Source organism: Diplotaxodon limnothrissa, linkage group LG15 (assembly GCF_057381915.1).
Source record: "Diplotaxodon limnothrissa isolate DT_005_m linkage group LG15, D_limnothrissa_male_GT1.1, whole genome shotgun sequence".
NCBI classification, from domain to species: domain Eukaryota; kingdom Metazoa; phylum Chordata; class Actinopteri; order Cichliformes; family Cichlidae; genus Diplotaxodon; species Diplotaxodon limnothrissa.
In genome coordinates this window covers 35,937,553-35,956,809 of record NC_140610.1, presented here as the reverse complement: position 1 = coordinate 35,956,809, position 19,257 = coordinate 35,937,553, and the positions used below count along the sequence as shown (strand labels likewise).

The 19,257-nt window shown below is 40.0% G+C and overlaps 2 protein-coding genes across 5 annotated transcripts in view; one reads left to right on the top strand and one right to left on the bottom strand.

Moving 5' to 3' along the window:
- Positions 1 to 2,538: 2,538 nt before the first annotated feature.
- Positions 2,539 to 5,270, top strand: ifi30b (IFI30 lysosomal thiol reductase b). The gene is made up of 7 exons (XM_085373672.1): positions 2,539 to 2,679; positions 3,492 to 3,680; positions 3,768 to 3,839; positions 3,924 to 4,016; positions 4,455 to 4,607; positions 5,056 to 5,124; positions 5,211 to 5,270. Exons 1-7 carry the CDS (start codon positions 2,539 to 2,541, stop codon positions 5,268 to 5,270), a joined length of 777 nt encoding a protein of 258 aa, XP_085229798.1.
- Positions 5,271 to 5,509: 239 nt separating this feature from the next.
- LOC146617886 (3',5'-cyclic-AMP phosphodiesterase 4C-like) overlaps positions 5,510 to 19,257 on the bottom strand; it is a 48,511-nt gene continuing 34,763 nt past the window's right edge. For 3 of the 4 annotated variants that reach the window (XM_085372637.1, XM_085372638.1, XM_085372639.1), the window contains 8 exons: positions 15,892 to 16,064; positions 15,703 to 15,801; positions 15,451 to 15,615; positions 15,227 to 15,326; positions 13,261 to 13,415; positions 12,523 to 12,645; positions 11,523 to 11,705; positions 5,510 to 10,504 (listed from right to left, as the gene is read on the bottom strand). In XM_085372637.1, coding sequence (XP_085228763.1) covers positions 9,935 to 10,504; positions 11,523 to 11,705; positions 12,523 to 12,645; positions 13,261 to 13,415; positions 15,227 to 15,326; positions 15,451 to 15,615; positions 15,703 to 15,801; positions 15,892 to 16,064 — 1,568 coding nt within the window. In that variant the 3' untranslated portion in view covers positions 5,510 to 9,934. Of the gene's footprint in view, positions 10,505 to 11,522; positions 11,706 to 12,522; positions 12,646 to 13,260; positions 13,416 to 15,226; positions 15,327 to 15,450; positions 15,616 to 15,702; positions 16,065 to 19,257 lie in introns of all 4 variants that reach the window. The other variant, XM_085372636.1, reaches the window with a different exon arrangement.

Genomic DNA, 19,257 nt, shown 5'->3' with positions numbered 1-19,257 from the left:
GCAGGTGGACATGTGGGATTTGTAAATATGGTCAAGTTGCTCATGAGATTGATGCATAGTAGCACTGATTTTTAATATATATATATATATTTATCTTCAGTTGGTGGCATCTTCATTGAGCTGACCACTTAATAGGATTTGTACTTCAGCAAAGTCATGCCTCTTTCTAATTAGCATTTGCACAATTCGGTCTTTTTCTGTCTCTTCGTGTATCTTAATGTTTTATCACTGTGCAAACAAAAACAAAATAGAGATGGTGAAATGATCCCTGCAGGGGATCATGAAGTGTCATCATGATCTGCTACCTAATGATACAACCATTACCATGTTGTATCTGCTGCTGTATATGAATAGAAATATACACAGTGGCTACAGAAATTTAACAAATATTCACATATGTTACAAATACACAGATGTTAATTATCAAAGATAGGCTCTTTAACCAGCCTGCTGAGGTTTATAACTAAATAAAAGAAACAAATGATTGCCATTTAGCGTTTGACCTTTAGAACTGTGTAGTCCTTGAATTTGTATGTGCGAATCATATTAAGGAGGTTTAGTACCAGTAATATTTGTTTTTTCCCTTCAGGAACCTCCAAATGTTTGTTGGCATTTATGCTAGATACCACAGATTTGTGGCATGAAAGTGAAAATCGGTCTACCGTAATTAGTTTATGGGAAAGTAACAGCAGAAACAGTTATGTTGAGGTATTAGTTATGTAGGGCAAGAAAGATGGTGTGGCATGTGTTCAGGTACAGTATTATGATGGAGGTTAGTAAGTATGTCAGTTGGAGGTGGAATGTGGGGATGGATTAGGTGGAAGGAGGCTGGTGAGATATTTGTATTCACCCAATCTCTTGGCTGTTGCCCTTTCTTTCATGCCGTAACCTGATGAGATCTAGCAGGTCACGTGATGTGGAACTACTTAGTATAGAATATATATCTGTTTTCTTTCTCACGATGAGCTGTGCATTTGATCCGATGCCTCTGTCTCTGGCTCACATGCATTATCGTATTTGTTAAAATTATGTTTCTGTATCTTTCATTTTTATCTTTTCATTGTGTCTGTATACACTTGTTCTTTTTTTGTATCTGATCTAAAGGATTTAGCTGCATTAGTTGTACGACTACTGCTGTGAGAAAATACTGTTATTGTAACTGTTTATTTACTGTATTGATTATGCAATAACATTCAGCTTGTTGTCTTGAATCAGAATCAGCTTGTGCGTCCTTTGAGGAGTTATAGAAGAAAAGTGGTATTAAACTTCTTCTCCTTTTTTTTTTTTTTTTTTAATGTAAACCCCAATTTTACCAACTTCAGAACTATACTGTTCATGTATGCACTTTCAGATCCCAAATAAAAGATTATAGCTTCACGGGTTGTTTGGAGTATTATTTAATGCCATCATTTCAGCACCTTGTTGGATCTCTCTAAATGGCGTCACAAAACAGCAGCTAATGTAGGCTAGGTCACCGATCTGTAACGGCTTACAGATTATTAGCCATTAGACTGCTGTCATACAAGCTAGAGTACTTTATCATTTTATCTTATTTATATTCTGGTCAAAGTGGACTTTATTATTATATTTGTTTATTTTTTGTTGTTTGTTTTTGTTAACAGTACAGATCCAGTGAGAGCACGTCAAAAGCATGTTACAGTACGTGTCAACATCCAGCAGCAGCCCATATTCAGTTTCAACACTGTTATCATTTGAATTAAGATTTTTAAATGTGAAAGGGGTTTGCAAGGCACTGCACGTATGACATTATGCATACAAAAGCTTTTGGTCCCTGTGAATTACATAATCATGTGTCAATGAGTCACACCATGAACGCCAATTATTGACAGAGACAATGAGCAACCGTCTTACTTATCTGCTCTTGAACTCTCTTCACCTTTTAGCTTCTTAGTAAGTTCCAATGCAGTACAAATTCAGTGGTGTGCCTTACTCTTCAACGCAAACGTTAGCCACCCTTTGATCTCAGTAAGAGCAAAAATAGCAGACTTTCTCGTTTATAGCCACAGAGATGCTAACGGTTAGCTTCAAAATTGTGTTCGTGCAATTGGTGAGAATTTAAAAAGGCAAACAGTGGATCTGCCCATAAACAGTTCATAGAATTTTACACATTACCAATTAATAACATCAAAATCCAAGGCCAAAATCGAAGATGGCGCAAGATGCCGCCTTTCATCTTTCATTAGCTGTTTCTGCAAAGAAAAGAAGAAAAAAAAAACGTCAACGCTTGCTCTGCGTTTCTTTTTTAAATTTTAGTTTAGTGGCTAACTAGTTAAAGCTGGATTTTTTTAAAGTAAATACTAATATATATTAAATCCTATCAAACTGTCAGCATTTTCAGATCATTATTTTGTTACTCCCTTATACTCCGGAGCCAGAAACGGTGATGTCCGAGGATTACTGAAGGCAGCATTCACACCTGTAGTCAATCAGCTGATTGGGCGGTTCCAGTGAGGAGCATCTTCGATATTCTCCGTCCTACTTTCTCAGATTTGTGTGGATTCCTTTGCAGATGCCAACATGAAGCTCTCGGGAATCCTGGCTGTGCTTTTGCTCGTCTATACTGAACGGAGCGGTTTTGGGATGTGTCATCCAAAACCGGCCTGTCGCTACCCTCCCTCCCAGTGGTGTAGGTCCCTGGAAATAGCGATAGAGTGCAGGGTAAGTCTGACCACACTGGGGGTCATCTATGCTCCTACTAGTAATTTTGTTTAGTATAGGCTAGGCACAAGTAAGCACAGCTGAACGAGATTTAAGAAGTTTATTCCATTTTTATACGTTATTCGTGTGCTTTTACTCAGTAGAATGTAAAATGGTCCTCTCAGTATGAAAGCGTCTTCTTAATGTAAACACTTTAAAGCAAAGGACTAGCAGGAAAACAAGAGGAAAAGTTTAATATTGCTATTGTGCACCCAAATGGTATCATTCATCACTGTCGTATAGAGGACAGTTTTTGTGGAGTTGAAAGTTTCCTTGGTCTGGACATTAATAAGAGTCATGCCTCAGAAATTCAACACCAGAGGTTGTTCATGTGACTGACAGAGCAGCTTGAGGTCAAATCATGCAAACACCTAATCAGTTTAGAGAAAACAGAGTCTGGAGGAGATGAATGTGCAGTGTCGCTTCCTTAGACCATTTTGAGCTTTGTGTCTTTTATTAATTTTAATCATTGTCCTTCCTCTTTATTATTTCAATAATGTAGAAAATGCTCAGAGCACCGAAGAGCTATTCTTTTCAGTTTTCCAATGATTGTGTTTTAAACTTTGCAAAATGGTTCAAGTCACATTTGTTACTTTTTAAAAATTAATCCTTGTGCATGTCATGGAAATGTTCTTCAGCACTGAACTTGTATGTGAGTGTGTTTGATGAGCTTCAGAAAAGTGTTTTCTGTAAATGTAAATCATGTAAGTTATGAAAAACACTTTTTATTTGTCTTCTTACTGAAATGGGATGACATCAACTCTGTTTTGTAGGTGGAGAAACAGTGTATGGAGGTTAATGCTACCAGGCCAAACCAGGCTGTCCCTGGAGTATCTGTCACACTGTACTATGAGAGTCTGTGTCCAGACTGCAGAGAATTTATCACTCAGCAGCTTTTCCCTACCTGGACAATGCTGCAGGACATCATGGCTGTCACACTGGTGCCCTATGGGAATGCTAAGGTCCATCAGTCCTTCCTCTGTTGATGCATGCAGCATACAAAAACAAATGTTTCACCTGAATAAACCTAGGCTTTGTTTCTCTTGTAGGAGCGTCGCTCAGCAAACTCTCCCTTCACCTGTCAGCACGGAGAGCCTGAATGCAGAGGAAACATGATCGAGGTTTGAACAGCTTAAACTTTGCATGTGTTTTTTGTTTTGTTTTTTTTCTGCTGGGTCTTCTAGACTGATTGATCTCTTCCTCAGGCCTGCATCCTCCATTTAACCGAACACTCTCTTGCATTTCACATCATCTACTGCATGGAGTCATCTGCAGATGTTCTGAGCGCTGCACAGTCTGTGAGTAACTTCAGAAAAAAATGTTTATTTGATATAAGGGTCGTTTTCATTTCCAGTGATCACAACTGTTACTGTGATAGCTGAGCTCATGGTCCTGAGGAGCCAGCACAGGCCATCAAGAAAATAACCCCCTGCTAACCTGATTCACGTCCTCGGGAAAACTTGTTTCTTGATGAGTTTATGGTCTCAATCCCTGGTTTCAAGTCTAATTGTATACAGTGTGATGTTTACTCTGATGCTGATTAAATAAAAACAACAAATGAAAGGAGAAAAGGACGGCCTACTCTGTAACTGAGGATTGTAACAGCTCCTGACATCAAAAAGCAGAAATGGCAATCACAAATGCTCGGCTCAAATTCTGAACGGACCGATAGGGGACATCACATTCGCTATGTCATTGCCCTTCTGCTTTTTCTGTTTTTCTTTTTCTTTTCTCAGTGTCTCTGGCTGTATGCTCCCTCTGTGCCCTGGTCCAGAGTTGACTCGTGTGTCAAAGGAGATCTGGGATACCAGCTGATGCGTGCCAACGCTCTTATGACCAGAGCCCTGAACCCTGCACACACACATGTGCCCTGGATCACCTTCAATGGGGTAAAACGCAAGCTGAGATTTGTTTAACATACTGAGAGGTCTATCTGCTTCTCATTTTAAAAAGCTAGAATTTGAAATTAATTCTGAGCTGCAGAGAATATGAACTAACTCATGTTTTCAGACAAGGCTTGTGCATCTTTCTGCACTTCTAGTTTCTACAGTTGTTCAGAATACACCAAATCTGTAAGAGCTGAAGTGAAAAGATCTTAATTTTTTTTTTCTTTTAAAAGTATAAAAATCATGTAGTCCCTATCAGCTGCTTAAACTCATAACTGATATGACAAGGCTGAAATTATTACTGTGGACAGAGTTGTAAGTTTAAAATTCATAATTTGGGTTCAAAGTTTAAAAAGGAAAACTTAGATAATCAAATATTCCAAGCGAATTTAATACCTTTGGTGGGGTTTACAGAAGGAAATGCTGGGACTAAGTGCTGTCCTTATTACAGGAATACACAGAAGAGAATGAAGACAAAGCAATGTCGTCCCTTTTCCAACTGGTTTGTCATCTCTACAAGGTGAGTAGATGTATTTGTGAATGAAGTGCTTTGATTCAAACACAACTCTAGCGTCTGACTTTTTGTGCATGTTTCTGCTTCTACAGGGGGTGAAACCTCCAGCCTGCGCTGGAGCTCCGGTCCGGCTCGACAGAAGCTTCTGCTGAACATGAAAAATAAAGTTATATGTCAGTGCTACAGGCAAACAGCCAAATGTGACACGTTAAATTAGCCATACTAATGTTTAGTTTGTTTCAGTGTTGTCGTTAATACTATGAAAACGTAAGCATATAGAGTATTATAACTTTCTTGTGTAACAGAGCAGATAACTAAGTTGTCTTTTAATTCAAATATGGTTTATAATAACAAATGCAGCCAAACACAGGATAAAAATTTCCATATAATTTATTGGCATTTTCCACTTAAAACACCCTGAACTCCCGAGACTCTTTTGGCTTAAAATGCGAAACAAAAATAGATTTAATTTCTCTGACAAAAACATCGGAGTGGCAGGTGGATACATACTTGTGAAGTATACTTGATTTTTAGGCTCCAGAACATAAAATCAGACATCCTACGTTACAGTACTTTGTATCGACAGACACATCTGAAGAATAAATATCTCTATAGAAGTTTGCACGACACAGAGGCTGAAAGAACAAGACTGCATGGACGTGGGTGGAGGCGGTGTCAGTGCAACACTGTCTCTGTGTAGAAGCGGGAACGCTCCCGCTCACCGACACAGATGGCGCTGTATGGCACTGACGTCTTCCTGCAAAGAGCCACGGTGCTGAGTTTAACCTGCTGTAACTCCTCAGACTGTTCAGTGCTGAGCAAATTACACCTGCTGTCAGAAAACTGTTGCTGTATATCTACTAAAACTATCACACAGGATAAAAATATGAGCTTTTAATTTGTTCATTTTTGTGTTACAATAAGAGAAAATGATGACTAACTGGAAACACATTATTTGTTGTGCCACATCTGAGAAAAATCAGTTTGATCTCAGAAGCCAAATTTTTGAATGTATTTTTACATTTTTGGACGATTATTCCTTAATTAAATGTAGTACAAATATAATAAACTTCTTTTGGGGGTAAAACCATTGTTTTTGCTCTTTGTTTGTGCTCTTTGATAATGTAGCCATGTGAACATTGCTACACTATGCAAAAATGTAATTAAAATAGGTTTTCTCCTCATAGAAAGCTGTTTGACTGGATCAAAACCAAAGGATCTTGACGAATGGCTGACAAACCAACTTTTGACACGATACATGTTTTTTGATGATGTAACAAAAAAAACAGACGTTTAAATGCAGTGTTTTGAAAATGTTTACTCTTCCGGGTGATGCTCAAAGGCTTTGAGGTTCACTGGCTTACATTCAGCCTGTTACACTCTAGATAATTATAAAACTAGCCAAATGCAGACACTTTTGTCATACGAAGGCATCTGTGGTCAGCTGGATACTGATATCTAAATATGCTAATGAGTAAAAATTACTGTAAAAACTGAACTGCTCTGATTGCAATGTGAACGGTTTAATAGGAGACACTTTTAATATGACATATCTACTCACAATTATTTTATTAGACCTCTAAACTGTCTTTAAATCTGGAGCCTTTGAAAAAAATCTTCTTTTGCACACTTTGTAAACGTTCTCAAAAAAATGTAAGTCTGGCAACAGTTTTCCCACTTTCCTCTTTCTCCACGGAAAAGTGAACGGAACAACAGTCTGAGGATCAGCATTTCGAAATCATCACAGTGGTCCTTTAGCACAAGGCTCAAAACGTTTATAAACCACGTAAGGCTGATCAATAAAGCTTACTAGCTGAAATAATGAAATACTGTTGGACTAGTGTTTTCTACTACTGCCTGACTGGGAAGTGCATCGTATGTTGCGTAGTGCTTGCTTACTTCCCGGTCTTTCTACCTCAGTGACGGCGACAAACACTGTTCTAGGCTGAATGTGTACTTGGTACAGAAAGACAAAGTCATGAAACACATGAAAATACACACATCCTCGAGTCTCAGCTATCTGATTAGGAAAGAACTGAACAGACGGATCCAAAGCTGCACAAAATCTATTGAATTGTTTGCCTTAAATACTGTTAACATGTATCATTTGTAAAAACTAACACTATAAAGTTAATGACTTTGATACAATCATCAGGTTAAAATCTCTAGTGTAAAAATGTACAGCATTGTAGGCTGGCAGGTGTTTGTGTGTTGTCAACACTTGTGGCACACATTTATCCCAGTCGAGCACTATCTACCAAATAAGAGCTGATGGAGCACAGTCTGTTTAGGATGAACTACAGGTGACTTGTTTCTGCCACCTGAGCTCTCTCTGATCTCTACATCGGTATCTGTCGGCAGGGTAGGAAAACACACCGCTGGGATTTTAGAATTCAAAGATCCTCGTTGGGTTTTTTATGGAAAATAAAACAATTTAGAAGCAGCATCTTTAGTTCAGATGTGTAAACATGTTTTACTGTTGACTGAGGTTTGAAGGTTTGTGTGTCAAAACAACATTTTACCATTAAAGGATAAGGCTGGCATTTTTTACATTTTCTAAAATACCTACAAAAACAAAATCAACAGCAAGGGCCTCTTTTATAAAGTGCTCTGAGCTCAAGTATGATTTAATCAAACAGGTGTCAAAGCCTGTGATGAACTATGCTGCTGGTTTGTCTTCCCCGCTCTGTTCAGATCAGATGGTTGATGGCTCAGGTGCCCTCAACATCTAGACTTATAGCATGGCTGAAGCTTTTAAATTTCCATCTATCAGCCATTATAAATGCACACACTGATAGTATGTCAAACATCCAAGTGGCTTCCTTGGAGGGAAGTTAACAGGATGCTCGCAGAGTTTTGGGAATTCTATCTGATCTGAAAGACATGATGAATACACGTGTTACAGAAGTAATATAGTAGATTACTTGTTACTTTTACAAGAAACAAGCAGTAAATCTTAAATTTCCCTGGACATAAGCACAGATCTCCTCAATAATCTCTCTAATCTCTTATAAGCACTTTAATAAAATATAACCACAAAAACAACTACACAAATGTTGGTTTTAAAAACAAAACAAAACATTTGAATGAGCATAGAAGTTCACAGAGCTTCAAAACAGTAGTAGCTGGAGCTGCTGATTTTAATTGTAGCAGTACAGACAGAAATAATGTGACTACATGAATAGTGTTTCCCAACAAACATGTGGGAGCCTTTAAAAAATCAACAGTTTCTTTGTTGGACACATTTTCATCAGGATGGTAGAAATAAGATTGAATGAAAACGGACTAAATTATAATTAGGGAGCATGTGCATCTATGGAACATCTATAGAACAGATGCCACACAATACTTTGTTATAGCAGTGGTTCATTGTTTGCTGATTATTTAAAAAAAGAAGGTTTTTGCCAGCATTATTCTTTTATAAGAACAAATATTCAGAATCGGATTCAGTTTGGGTCTGAGGTGGGAGGCTGAGTTTTATATTTCACCTACAGTTGTTGGAGTTTGCACACCTTTGGACTGTCTCAAAACAAACAGATGCAGTCCTAGAATTCCAATATTATCTGACCGGTAGATGAATAGGAACTTTATTATTGTTGCACGCCATCAAATCCTTTGTTGAGACGCTAGTTTGTGAAAGCTGGTTAGTTTCCCGCCCTGCCTTCTGGTACCTTTAGTCAAATGCTTTGTACTGTGTTTTTGTGATCAGCAGGCCTACAGTGGGTGAAGCCCTTTTTTTGTGACTGAACAGAAGAGCTGAAATGGCCGAGACAGTAAAGTGCTACTGCGGACTGGAGGCACCCTGATTTAAAAAACCGAACAAAACAAATGCTTTTTAAGCACTTAACCACAGACGAGATCAGCTAATGTACAACAAGGAACAGGTTGAAAATCAAAACAGAACAATGACATCATTAAAAGTCACTACAGGTACAAAATAAAATAAAGCTTAAACTAATTATACAGGTGGTGTCTTATAGTATCAACAGGTGAGACTGGGGTAAAGTCTTCTTCAGTGTTCAGTTTCTGTGGTGCTACAAGCTGGTTTAAGTATGTAAGTTGCCAAATTGTATATTAAAGGGTTTTGATTAAATGTAGAGACACACCATGGGTTAAAGTCTCATTTGTCCAGCTTGGAGGTAAATCAAACTGGAAAGACTGTTTGGGGTGGTGGTCAGGTTAGGGGGTACCCAGTACATCTGTGCTACATTAGATTTATGTTTCTCTTCATACCCTGAGGTTAAGGTCCACCGATTTTTCTCATTTACATCCCGTATTTGGTAAAATGATTCATCTCTCACATCATTCTTAAAGAAATCAGACTCACTTAATCCAACGAGGACTCAATAATTTTATACCTTAAACTGAAATTATGGTGCAAAATAATTTCCAAGACCCTGTCACACCACTGCGGTCCTCATTCGCTGCTCGCGTTCAAATGTCACAGTTATTTTGAAGGAAGACATTTCCTTTACCTTGTTACCTCTTGTTAGAGAACAGGCCTCAGCTTCGTTCTTCTTCCCAGAATAAACGCAGCAGTTTCGTTTTCTTTGTTTCTGTCTGGGACTCTCCAAACTGAAGCTATAACAAACCAGGATGGCCTATCAGGCACCCAAAGATAGGCAAAAACTATTCTCCCTGCTGAAAAACGAAACCTAAAACAGAGGGGGAACATTCCTCTGTTCTCCAGAGTGGGTGTCTCCAGTGTAAAGGGACTGTGGTGATTTTACAGACATTATTGGTAAAGGCTTGCCCTGCCTCCATCGACATACATCCAGCACCCGTGTCTCTCAGGCAGGGCAGGTTGTGCTGGTCATTATGTGCCCAAACGCAGGCAGGCCACTCCGTCGCCCTCCTGGCTCAGTTCTCTGTCCGTGTCAGCACCTTCCCGCCCTGGGGAGACTGGCGCTCTTTGAGGGCTGGGGCTCCGCACCGACATGGCAGCCAGGTTCAAGGTCCGAGATGGGTGAGGCGAAGGGGGACGGTACCTGCCGCTGCTGCTGCTGCTGCGGGGGTCTGGGGAAAGAGATGGGGAGGAGGAGTCTCGGTGCCTCTCCGCAGCAGACTGAGACTCATTCTCTATGGGGCTCTCAAGGTCAGAATCTGCCTCCTCCTCTTCTTCCTCCTCTTCCTCCAGAGTTAATTCAAACTGGAACTTGTCCCCTCCTCCTCCTCCAGAAGGAATGGGTGCGCCTGCTCCCAAAGCTGCTGGTCCCACCTCAGCCTGGTGCTCTTCTGGGGTGGAAGGCGAGGGGCTGCGGGGGATCATGCTCTGGTACCACTCCCTGTTGTCCTCCAGCGTGTCCAGGATGTCCTGAGCGTCGGGGTGCACTAAGTCGGCCCAGGTCTCCCACAGCGGGTGCACAATGAAGTCAATGAAGCTCACCTGGTTATGATAGTAATGTTAACAATATTACAACAGCAAACGTGACAGGAGTACGATACATAAAGGACAAACAGGATCACATTTGCAGAGTAAATACTGGAGAGGTGGTTTCAGGACACGTAGGAAAAATAACAAACTGTGCAAAAGTCTTGAGCCACTCCTCATTTTTTAAATATTTTTCCCAGAAAAATGGGAAATATGTGCAGCAATTTATAGAAATATAAATATACATAGAAATGAAGTATATGAGGCAGAAACAGCTGAACAATCAGTGAGGATTGCTTGCTGTTTCAGTAATGTTGGAGGCTAATCCATGACTGATAGTGTTCGATTATGTGTTTTTTTTTATCCAGGTGTGCTTTTACTGCATTGGCAGTGTGTTTGGGATCTTTGTCATGCTCAAAAAGAAAACCGGTGCCATTTAGACACTTTCCAGATGGTGCTGCATGATGGATCAAAATCTAACTTTACTTTTCTGTGGTCATAATTCCATCAATGCTGACAAGAGCCTCCATTGTGTTTTACAGATATTCACTGTGGCACTTTCTCTCATTTTCAGTCCTGTTCTTATGTAGTTTGGCATACCTCAGCTGTTCTCTGTGTTTCCCTTCCTTAAGAATGGCTTCTTGACAGCCACTCTTCCACTGCATCAGCTCTAGAGCCAGATGCATTGCACAGCACATCCATTTGAAAAGGTCAGGTTCAGGGCCTGAACTGAAAGTGAGTGAAAAAGCATCCAAATGTCTAAAGAAAAATTTTGAAAGACTTTCAGAAATCCTGGAGAACTTTTGCTCAAGAGCACTTTAAAAGTATTATAATAAAGTTTGCCTCCTTGGAAACATAACACAAGGAAATGAGGGGTGGCTAAAGATATGCACAGCACTGTACTTTTAGATTCAACCTATGAAGGCGTATATATTAGCTCATTGCTTATTGTATTGCAATTATGTATGGAAGCATTATGTAGACAGGTTATTATGAGACTAAAACATCTGTTAACTTTGCCATCTGTCAGCACCTGACTCTTTTCTATGGAGGCGTTGTGTTTGTCACACATGGGGCTGATCTCCATGCCTCTATCCCGCTCCCTGTCTCCCTGGGTGAAACGCTCCTTCATGATGCGGTCCGTCCACTGGCGGTAAAGCTCCAGCGGTTTGGTTGGATTGCTCAAATCTGCACAATGGACCATGTTCTGCAGAACCTGGAAGAGAAAAACGCAGTCAGATGTGGCGTGTCATGCTGGGCAATGTTAGAGATGCAATGCAATCTCAACTGTAAAAATAATCCAGAAAAAAATTCAGTTTGAAAAACATTTTGAGCTTTGGCAACAGTCACTCATAAAGCTAAGAAAGTTAGTTAATGTTACTGTCATTTTTTTTTGGGGGGTGTTAAATCTGTCCATTCAGAGCAGCAGTCACTGCTGACAGTAAAAACTACTGTTTATTCAAACAAACTGCATTTTGTAAGTGCTGTCAAGGAGGTGGGGTATTTATTACCTCTTTTTTTTTTTTTTTTAAAGAAATTACACAATTTATTACTTAGAAACAAGATGAACACAGAACAAAACAATACAGATTTTCATTGTACTGAGAGGTTAAATACCCAACTTTATTCTTTATTACTATGATCAAAACCTTTTACTTCCATCAGAACCTCAATACTCAGCAAAACTGTACAGATGTTATGACTAATCTGTCCAGTAGATGGCAGCACCTTCACACAGACTGCCTGGTTTAAGTGCACGCTGTACAGCTGTGCACAGGTCAAAATGGAAACACGCTGACACCAGTGTCTTCGAGCCACTGCATAGTTTTCATCTGTCACATTGAGCAATTTTAGTACCAAAATCCTTTTTATTAAAGACCTAATGGTGAAATGTACAGAAACAACTCTCTTCTGCTCATTGCACTGAATGGACAAATGGTTTGCACATGTATATAATTGAAAAAATACAACGTATAATAATTATTTTTAAACATATACTATTAAAGTGTTATGCCAGCAGGAGTTGCTCTAACCTGGATACGGTCAGAGTAATTGTCTAGTAGAAGGACTCCCAAACTTGTGACTTTCTTGGTCTCCACCATTGTCTTCATGTCTGCCAAAAAGTTCATGTGTTTGGACATATCTGTGGCCAGCACCTACAGAGGACAGCAACCACACAAATACACACAATGCATTACAATTGTAAAGGTCTCATGCTCAACCTAAAGATGACTTCCTTGTGATTACAAGGAAAAGGAAGGATAGATGCAGGAAGTGAAGTGTTGTCTTACAGTGCCTGGGTTACAAAATGTAATGCTGACAAAGCAAATGCACACAGGCTGTTTTATCATCTATCAGATTCACTGCAGCAGTCCTGAGCAACACCTGATCTCTGTGTGTGTGTGTGTGTGTGTGTGTACCATGTTTACATATCTTTGTGGGGACCAGAAATTTGAATGTTACTATGTTTGTGGGGGTTAGGGTGAGCGGCTACGGATTGCATTATGTCAATGTGATGTGCGACAGCAAAAATTATGTTTCTGAGTTCAGCTCACAACCTTCTGGTTTTCTTTGTTCCGTCCAGTTGTAGATGCGAAAAAAAGGAAGCTGCAATTTTGTTCTCAGGAAAAATATATTACCAACAAGACTTTTCAGTGTGTCAGCAAGCATTCACAAGACAAACAAAAAACTGAACTGAAACGATCACATTTCAAAGGGACAGTATAACTAATGTTATAATATAAATCGCATAAAAAGGGCAGCGCTCTCACCATGTCAATCACCATCTTGCGGAGAGAGTCTCTCTGTTTCTTGCTGAGGTTCTGGAAGATGTCACAGTTTTCCTCCTGCAGCAGTTTGAAGCCCACAGCGAGATGGTGGTTTTCCAAAACTGACGCGTCATTATACATCAGCGCCAGCTCTGAACCTGGAGAAACGGAGGTAGAAATCCATAAAAACAAAAAACAGAACACCTTGAAGATAATTCTACTTTATTTAGCTTGATGTAAATCGGAGCTCACAGCAACCCACTGGGAATTAAATCATGTGCCACAGTGTGCAAATATAATAAAGAACCTGACCTGGCATCATTTCTATGTATTACTATGTATTTTAAAGACTGGAAAAGTTAAGGAAACATGTTAAAATATTTTGGCTGTAATTATTATTGATTTTAATCTGTACGTCTTTTTTTCTTTTTTTTTTTAGCTAATTTTCAACTTTAATGTATTTACATCGTCAATTCAGACTCTTGTTTTTACATTTCTGAGCTGCATCTAAACTATTATTAATGATAACGACTGAACAAAGCTGCTAAAATAAATGTGCAGATTACAGAGATCCATATAGATTAAAATAGACATATTAAAATAAAGGAAATAACCCTTTAATGCATAGTGGTCACTACAGTGGACAGCTAGTCAAAGGCTGTGTTCTTGTATTTGTGTCAGTGTTGATGGTACACTTGCACATAAACCACTACAGTAGACACTGATGTGTCACTCCATACCAAATTCATAAGTCAAAACGTATGACTTATGAAGGGCCAGAGTCGTCTCTATTTTTTGAGGCGACTGAGGTCCTTCAACATCTGCCAGAAAATGCTCGGGATTTTCTATGAGTCTGTTGTGGCCAGTGCGATCCTCTATGCTGTTGCATGCTGGGGGAGCAGGCTGAGGATCGCAGATGCCAACAGACTTAATAAACTAATCCGTAAGCCCAGTAATGTTGTGGGGATGGAGCTGGACTCCCTCAAGGTGGTGTCGGAGAGGCGGATGCTGTCCAAGATAAAGACAATGTTGGATAACACCTCCCACCCACTCCATGACATGCTGGTCAGTCACAGGAGCACGTTCAGTGAGAGACTGAGATTACCGAAAAGCACCACTGAACGACACAGGAAATCTTTCCTGCCTGTGGTTATCTCCCTGTACAACGCATCCACTTAACACACTGGTTACTGCTACAACTACACATGTTTCTTTTCCAGCTATTTATTTATGAGTGACTTATGTATGTATATATATGTATATATTGTACTATTCTTAGTTAGCGTATTGTCTGTCTTGTCTTAATGTTGGTTTATGTTGGTTTATAATGGAGCACTGTAACAAAAAATAATTTCCCCCAGGGATCAATAAAGTATTCTGATTCTGATTCTGATGTTGTCCACCTAAGTGGACATGTAAAAAAAACTCTTTGAACAGTACATGTTTTAAAAAAAATGAAGTTCAAAAATCTTTTTTTCATGTCTAAAGATGAATAAAAATACTGATTGAGGTTGTCATAATTCATGCATCAAAGGGTTAAAGGAACAAAAATAACAGAAATCAATAAAAATCAATAGAAAACCTGTGGCGTGTATTTGTATGAGAAAGTGGAATAGTGACACAGAGGTATGCATTTTGTTTCGGGTCTGTGAGTTAACTCAGATCAGTCTGCCTCCACCATTTGATATATCATCCTGAGGTCTCGGGGAATATGGCGTTCCGATCTGATATATGTACTACTGTATCTTCTTGACCCTATTTTCTCACTATACTTAGAAAATAGTGTTCATATCTGGTATTTGATACAAAAATGCCACCTTTTGATCCTTAGTGACATTTTGGTGGAATACCTCTTTGAAAGGCGGCTTTAATCCTAAGCTTTTAGCTACAGTTTCTTAACAGTCAACTTTTAAACTGTCCTTATTTACCCCAAGCTGTGTGCTGTTTAAATAGAAAGACAGAAGCCTACTGGTGTTTATGAGGAACTGGTTGGTGACTCCTGGGTGGTCAACATCGTGGATAGCACTGGCAAACAGAGCGGCGATGATCTCCAGGTCTGTGAAAACCACCTGAGGTGAACGAGGAAGAGAAAATTAATTTATTCAGAAGAAAAAGTAGGTGGAGCTTTGCTCGGTCCACTGAGAGATCAGAGCCCTGGAGCTGGTAGGGTTAGATAATGCCTTATTTGCTCACCTCTAAAGCTGGGGTGGAGAGGAGGACGTGGGTGGACTGCACCACATCAGCTGCGTGGATGCTGTTGTGATAAGCTATGTCTGCATGGTAGTGGTCCTCTAAGGTCATCATGAAGGTGATGAAGGTGTCAACTGGGATATCGAAGGTTTTCAGAAGGTCTCGCTCCTGTCACATTGATGAGGAGCATTCAAGATAAACATGAGACACAAATTGGGTCGATTCTGGTCTTTGGTGGAGCGAACAGATTTCTACCTGGAAAATGGTGTACATGGTCACTGTCAGAGGACGGTTTCCAGAATATTCTGCTACTTTGAATATATCCATACCCCAACGATCGATATCCTCAAATTGCTGCAGAAATAAAAGAGAGCATGTAATGACACAGCGCATTTGTAGGTGTGTTTGTGTCTTTCTGTCTTTGCAGCGTATGCGCGAACCCACCTTGGCTAGCAGGTTCTCGTGTGGTGTGTTGACTCCAAAGCGAGGGATGGAGGCAGGCGCCAAACCCGGGCTTTGTGTGACCTTTTTCACACCGCTGATCTGTGACATCGGCCTCTTTTTCTTCTCCTTCTCCTTCGGAGGAGGAGAAAGGATTTCCACGTCATGTTGTTTCTCTGCAACATGAACAGACACGTAATGTTATGGCCAGATGTGATCCATTAGATCTGTAGGTGTTAGAAAAACCGTGACAGAGTGCTCACTGCATCCACTTGTGTCTTCAACCAATTTAAAATACACAGCCACTTGATTATTCAGTTCTACCTGCCTTACATTTAGAGGGAGATAATCACGCTGGTTTTCTTATCTTTGCAAAGCTTTTTACTCTGACAAACGCAAAAAAATCACAAGTTCTCTCAGATCTGTTAAACTGACTCACCAAACTGTCCACAATGTAGCCATTTCTATGAAGCAGCCCTGTTTCCACATAATGCGGGTCTGACTGTCATTTAGACACACTGCTGTTAGCAGCTGTTCATGAACCTAAAAACAGGACGACAACCTCCTCACTGCAATCACTCGCAGAGAGATTGGCAAAGTTCTTAAAAAAGGTACGTTCGGATTTAAACATGCAGACAGACGCAGCCGACACGGTGCAATCAGTCTGAGTAAGCATGCACCGATGAGCGTACCTCATTTGTGATGCGCTTCTTTGGAATTGGGAACTCAATTGATCGCAAAGTGGTTGTACTCCTAGTAAAAGCTTGGCTGCTGAATGCTAGTGTTACTGCGCAGCTACTACATCACTATTGGTGGACGGATTTGCAACTGACTTGCAATTTTTTTTGCCAGTTTGTCATAGTTAATCATATTGCCACAAACATTTTACATATTGGATGTAATTTCTAATTTGACCCATTTTAAGCAAACCCATAGGAGGCTGACTCCATCTTATTGCCATTCGATCACAATGCTCCGCCTTAACAGCCCAAAGTTACTTTCAAGACAGGAACTGACTCTAAGTGGCTGCAGACCTGGTCCCTGTTTTTGCAACAACCATTTCAGAGATGATGACATTCCAAGTTTATTGCACAAAATCACAATGATTTTGCTTTTGCTGTGGCCTCCTATCACTGTAGAACTATTGTAGATCTGCCCTAGACAGTGGGAAGTATATGATGATGTGTCTGCATACTTTTAGCTACTGCTACAATTACTACTAATACTGTCAATATTTTAGTAATCATTGCACTACTAGAAACACTTAACTCTGTAAGTATTAGATGATAGTGTGACTGCAACAGCTCACGCAAATTCTCAATACTGCAGCTGGAACTTGTGATTCTTCAATTGTTGCTGCAGTCACATCCACTAGGTGTACTTTATAGACTTACTAGGACTTTAGTTGACACATTGTGAACAGTAGCTGTTACTACAACTGCTATTAACATAGATAATACAAGTCCACCTCAACAACCAACAGTTTATGGAAAACCTGAGAAAAAAAAAAAGAAAAGCCTGGACATCCATGAAAGACTACAGAGGATTTTCAAAGGATCCTGTCCATGGTAAAGAAGATCTTTTTCACAGCGTGCAGCAGGATGCAAAACACTCCACTCCCAGGGCTACTGTATAGACAAGTTATCAAGAGAAAATACTGAGGGTTCATCAGTGTAAAAGCAATGTAGAAGTAAAGTATGTTACAAACTAAGCTAAACTAAGCTAAGACTACTGAATAAACAGAAAGCCTGCAGTAAATAATCATAAAGGCAGAAATCCACATTTTGGTGATATCCATGAATTTAAGCAATTAATTTATATTTGTGATATTGTTTTCCACTTACAAAGACTGTATAAAAATAGTGGCAAATCCTAAATGGTTAAAGTATGCATGTCAGTTGCATCATTTTCTTCATTTCAAACCCACTGTAGTGGTGCACAGAGCTAAAATTCAGGAAACCGTCACTGTGCAACCTGACATTTTCCTAAACACATGAATTCCTGCACAAAGGAACTTAAACATATGGAAAACATGTGTAAACCCATCTTCATCAGCAGTATAATGACACATTATCATTATAATGACAATGAGACTCAGTTCACACCACCTGATCAGAAACCCGAAATCTATTTGTTCGTAGCTGAGATAATAAAACAAGGCTAAAAGGAGCAACAACATTGCTGGTTTTGCAGTGCTTGCTGAGAGATCTGGCCAACTAAACACAATTAATGTAAGTATTGCACAAAAACACCATGAAAACAGATTTTACGGCAGCAGGTGAAGAACACTAGCAGCAAAAACGTAACGATGATGGTTAAAAACCATCTGTTTCCCAGCAGTTTGATGACAAAGCACACTTGATTAAGATCAAAGGCAGAAGATTTTGTTTTTCAACCCAAATTAGAGAGCGTAGTCCTTGAGGCAAAAACACAAAAACACCAAAAGGTTTCCTTTGACGGTATCAGCATCATCTCAACATGATTTGTTGACTCAGAGGTACTGCCCCAGCAGACATGGCTGTGTTGAAGACGACTCATCCATTTTTTGGGGGGTACAAACCAAGGGAATAATGATACCATTGTGACATCACGGACAGCCAGCTTTACCTCACGTCCACACATCCTCTTCGGTATTTTCCATTCATTGTGTTTCATTAGCACAGAGGCACGAAATCCAGATACGAGCACACGGCACCTAAGGATGCACAGCGATCTGAGTGGCAGCGTCACACGAGGCGCTGTCTGGCCTTTCTCACCTCTCTCACAGTGCCTTCTCTTCCTCACACCCAAAACCATGGTGCTCATTTCCAAACGCAGCCAGACTTGAAGAAGAGGCACTCATATCAAAACGGCGTCCGACTGACAGCGCCATCCTCGTTCAGCCGGACCATCCTGCCGGAAGGGCTGTTGAACACTGAGCCTCCTATTCATACGGCACGCCGTTGAATAATGTGCACCCTGTTGCCGTGACAACGCCACACAATGTGTCCGGGAATGCTGTCTGCAGCCCCGCCTCCTTCTTTTTCAGAAAAAGGAAAAATCCTCACCTTCTCCATCTGTCCTGTTAACACAGTCCTCACCTTCTTTCAGAAACACGCTCTTTTCATTTCCATGTACAAGAAACCCCCCCCCCACATCCTTTCTCCCTCACAATGACTCCCTTCTTCTATATAGTAAAATTCCCTTTCCCTGTTCCTTTGGAAAGTCATCCTCTCCTTCCCTTCCCTTCTTTCTGTCTTCTTTTTTTGTCCCTATTCATCCTCAAACCACATTTTTATCCACTCCAACAAAATACAAGAAGACCTCCTAACATTCAAATATGTTGAAGAGCAAAAAAGAAAAAAAGGAGATGCAAAGAAGCAAATTAGT

Excerpts from the sequence above, each read along its gene's own strand:
- ifi30b (XM_085373672.1), top strand. The coding sequence starts at position 2,539 with ATGAAGCTCTCGGGAATCCTGGCTGTGCTTTTGCTCGTCTATACTGAA. Across the intron at positions 2,680-3,491 it reads AAATAGCGATAGAGTGCAGG|GTGGAGAAACAGTGTATGGA; the intron begins GTAAGTCTGACC and ends TCTGTTTTGTAG. Across the intron at positions 5,125-5,210 it reads TGGTTTGTCATCTCTACAAG|GGGGTGAAACCTCCAGCCTG; the intron begins GTGAGTAGATGT and ends CTGCTTCTACAG.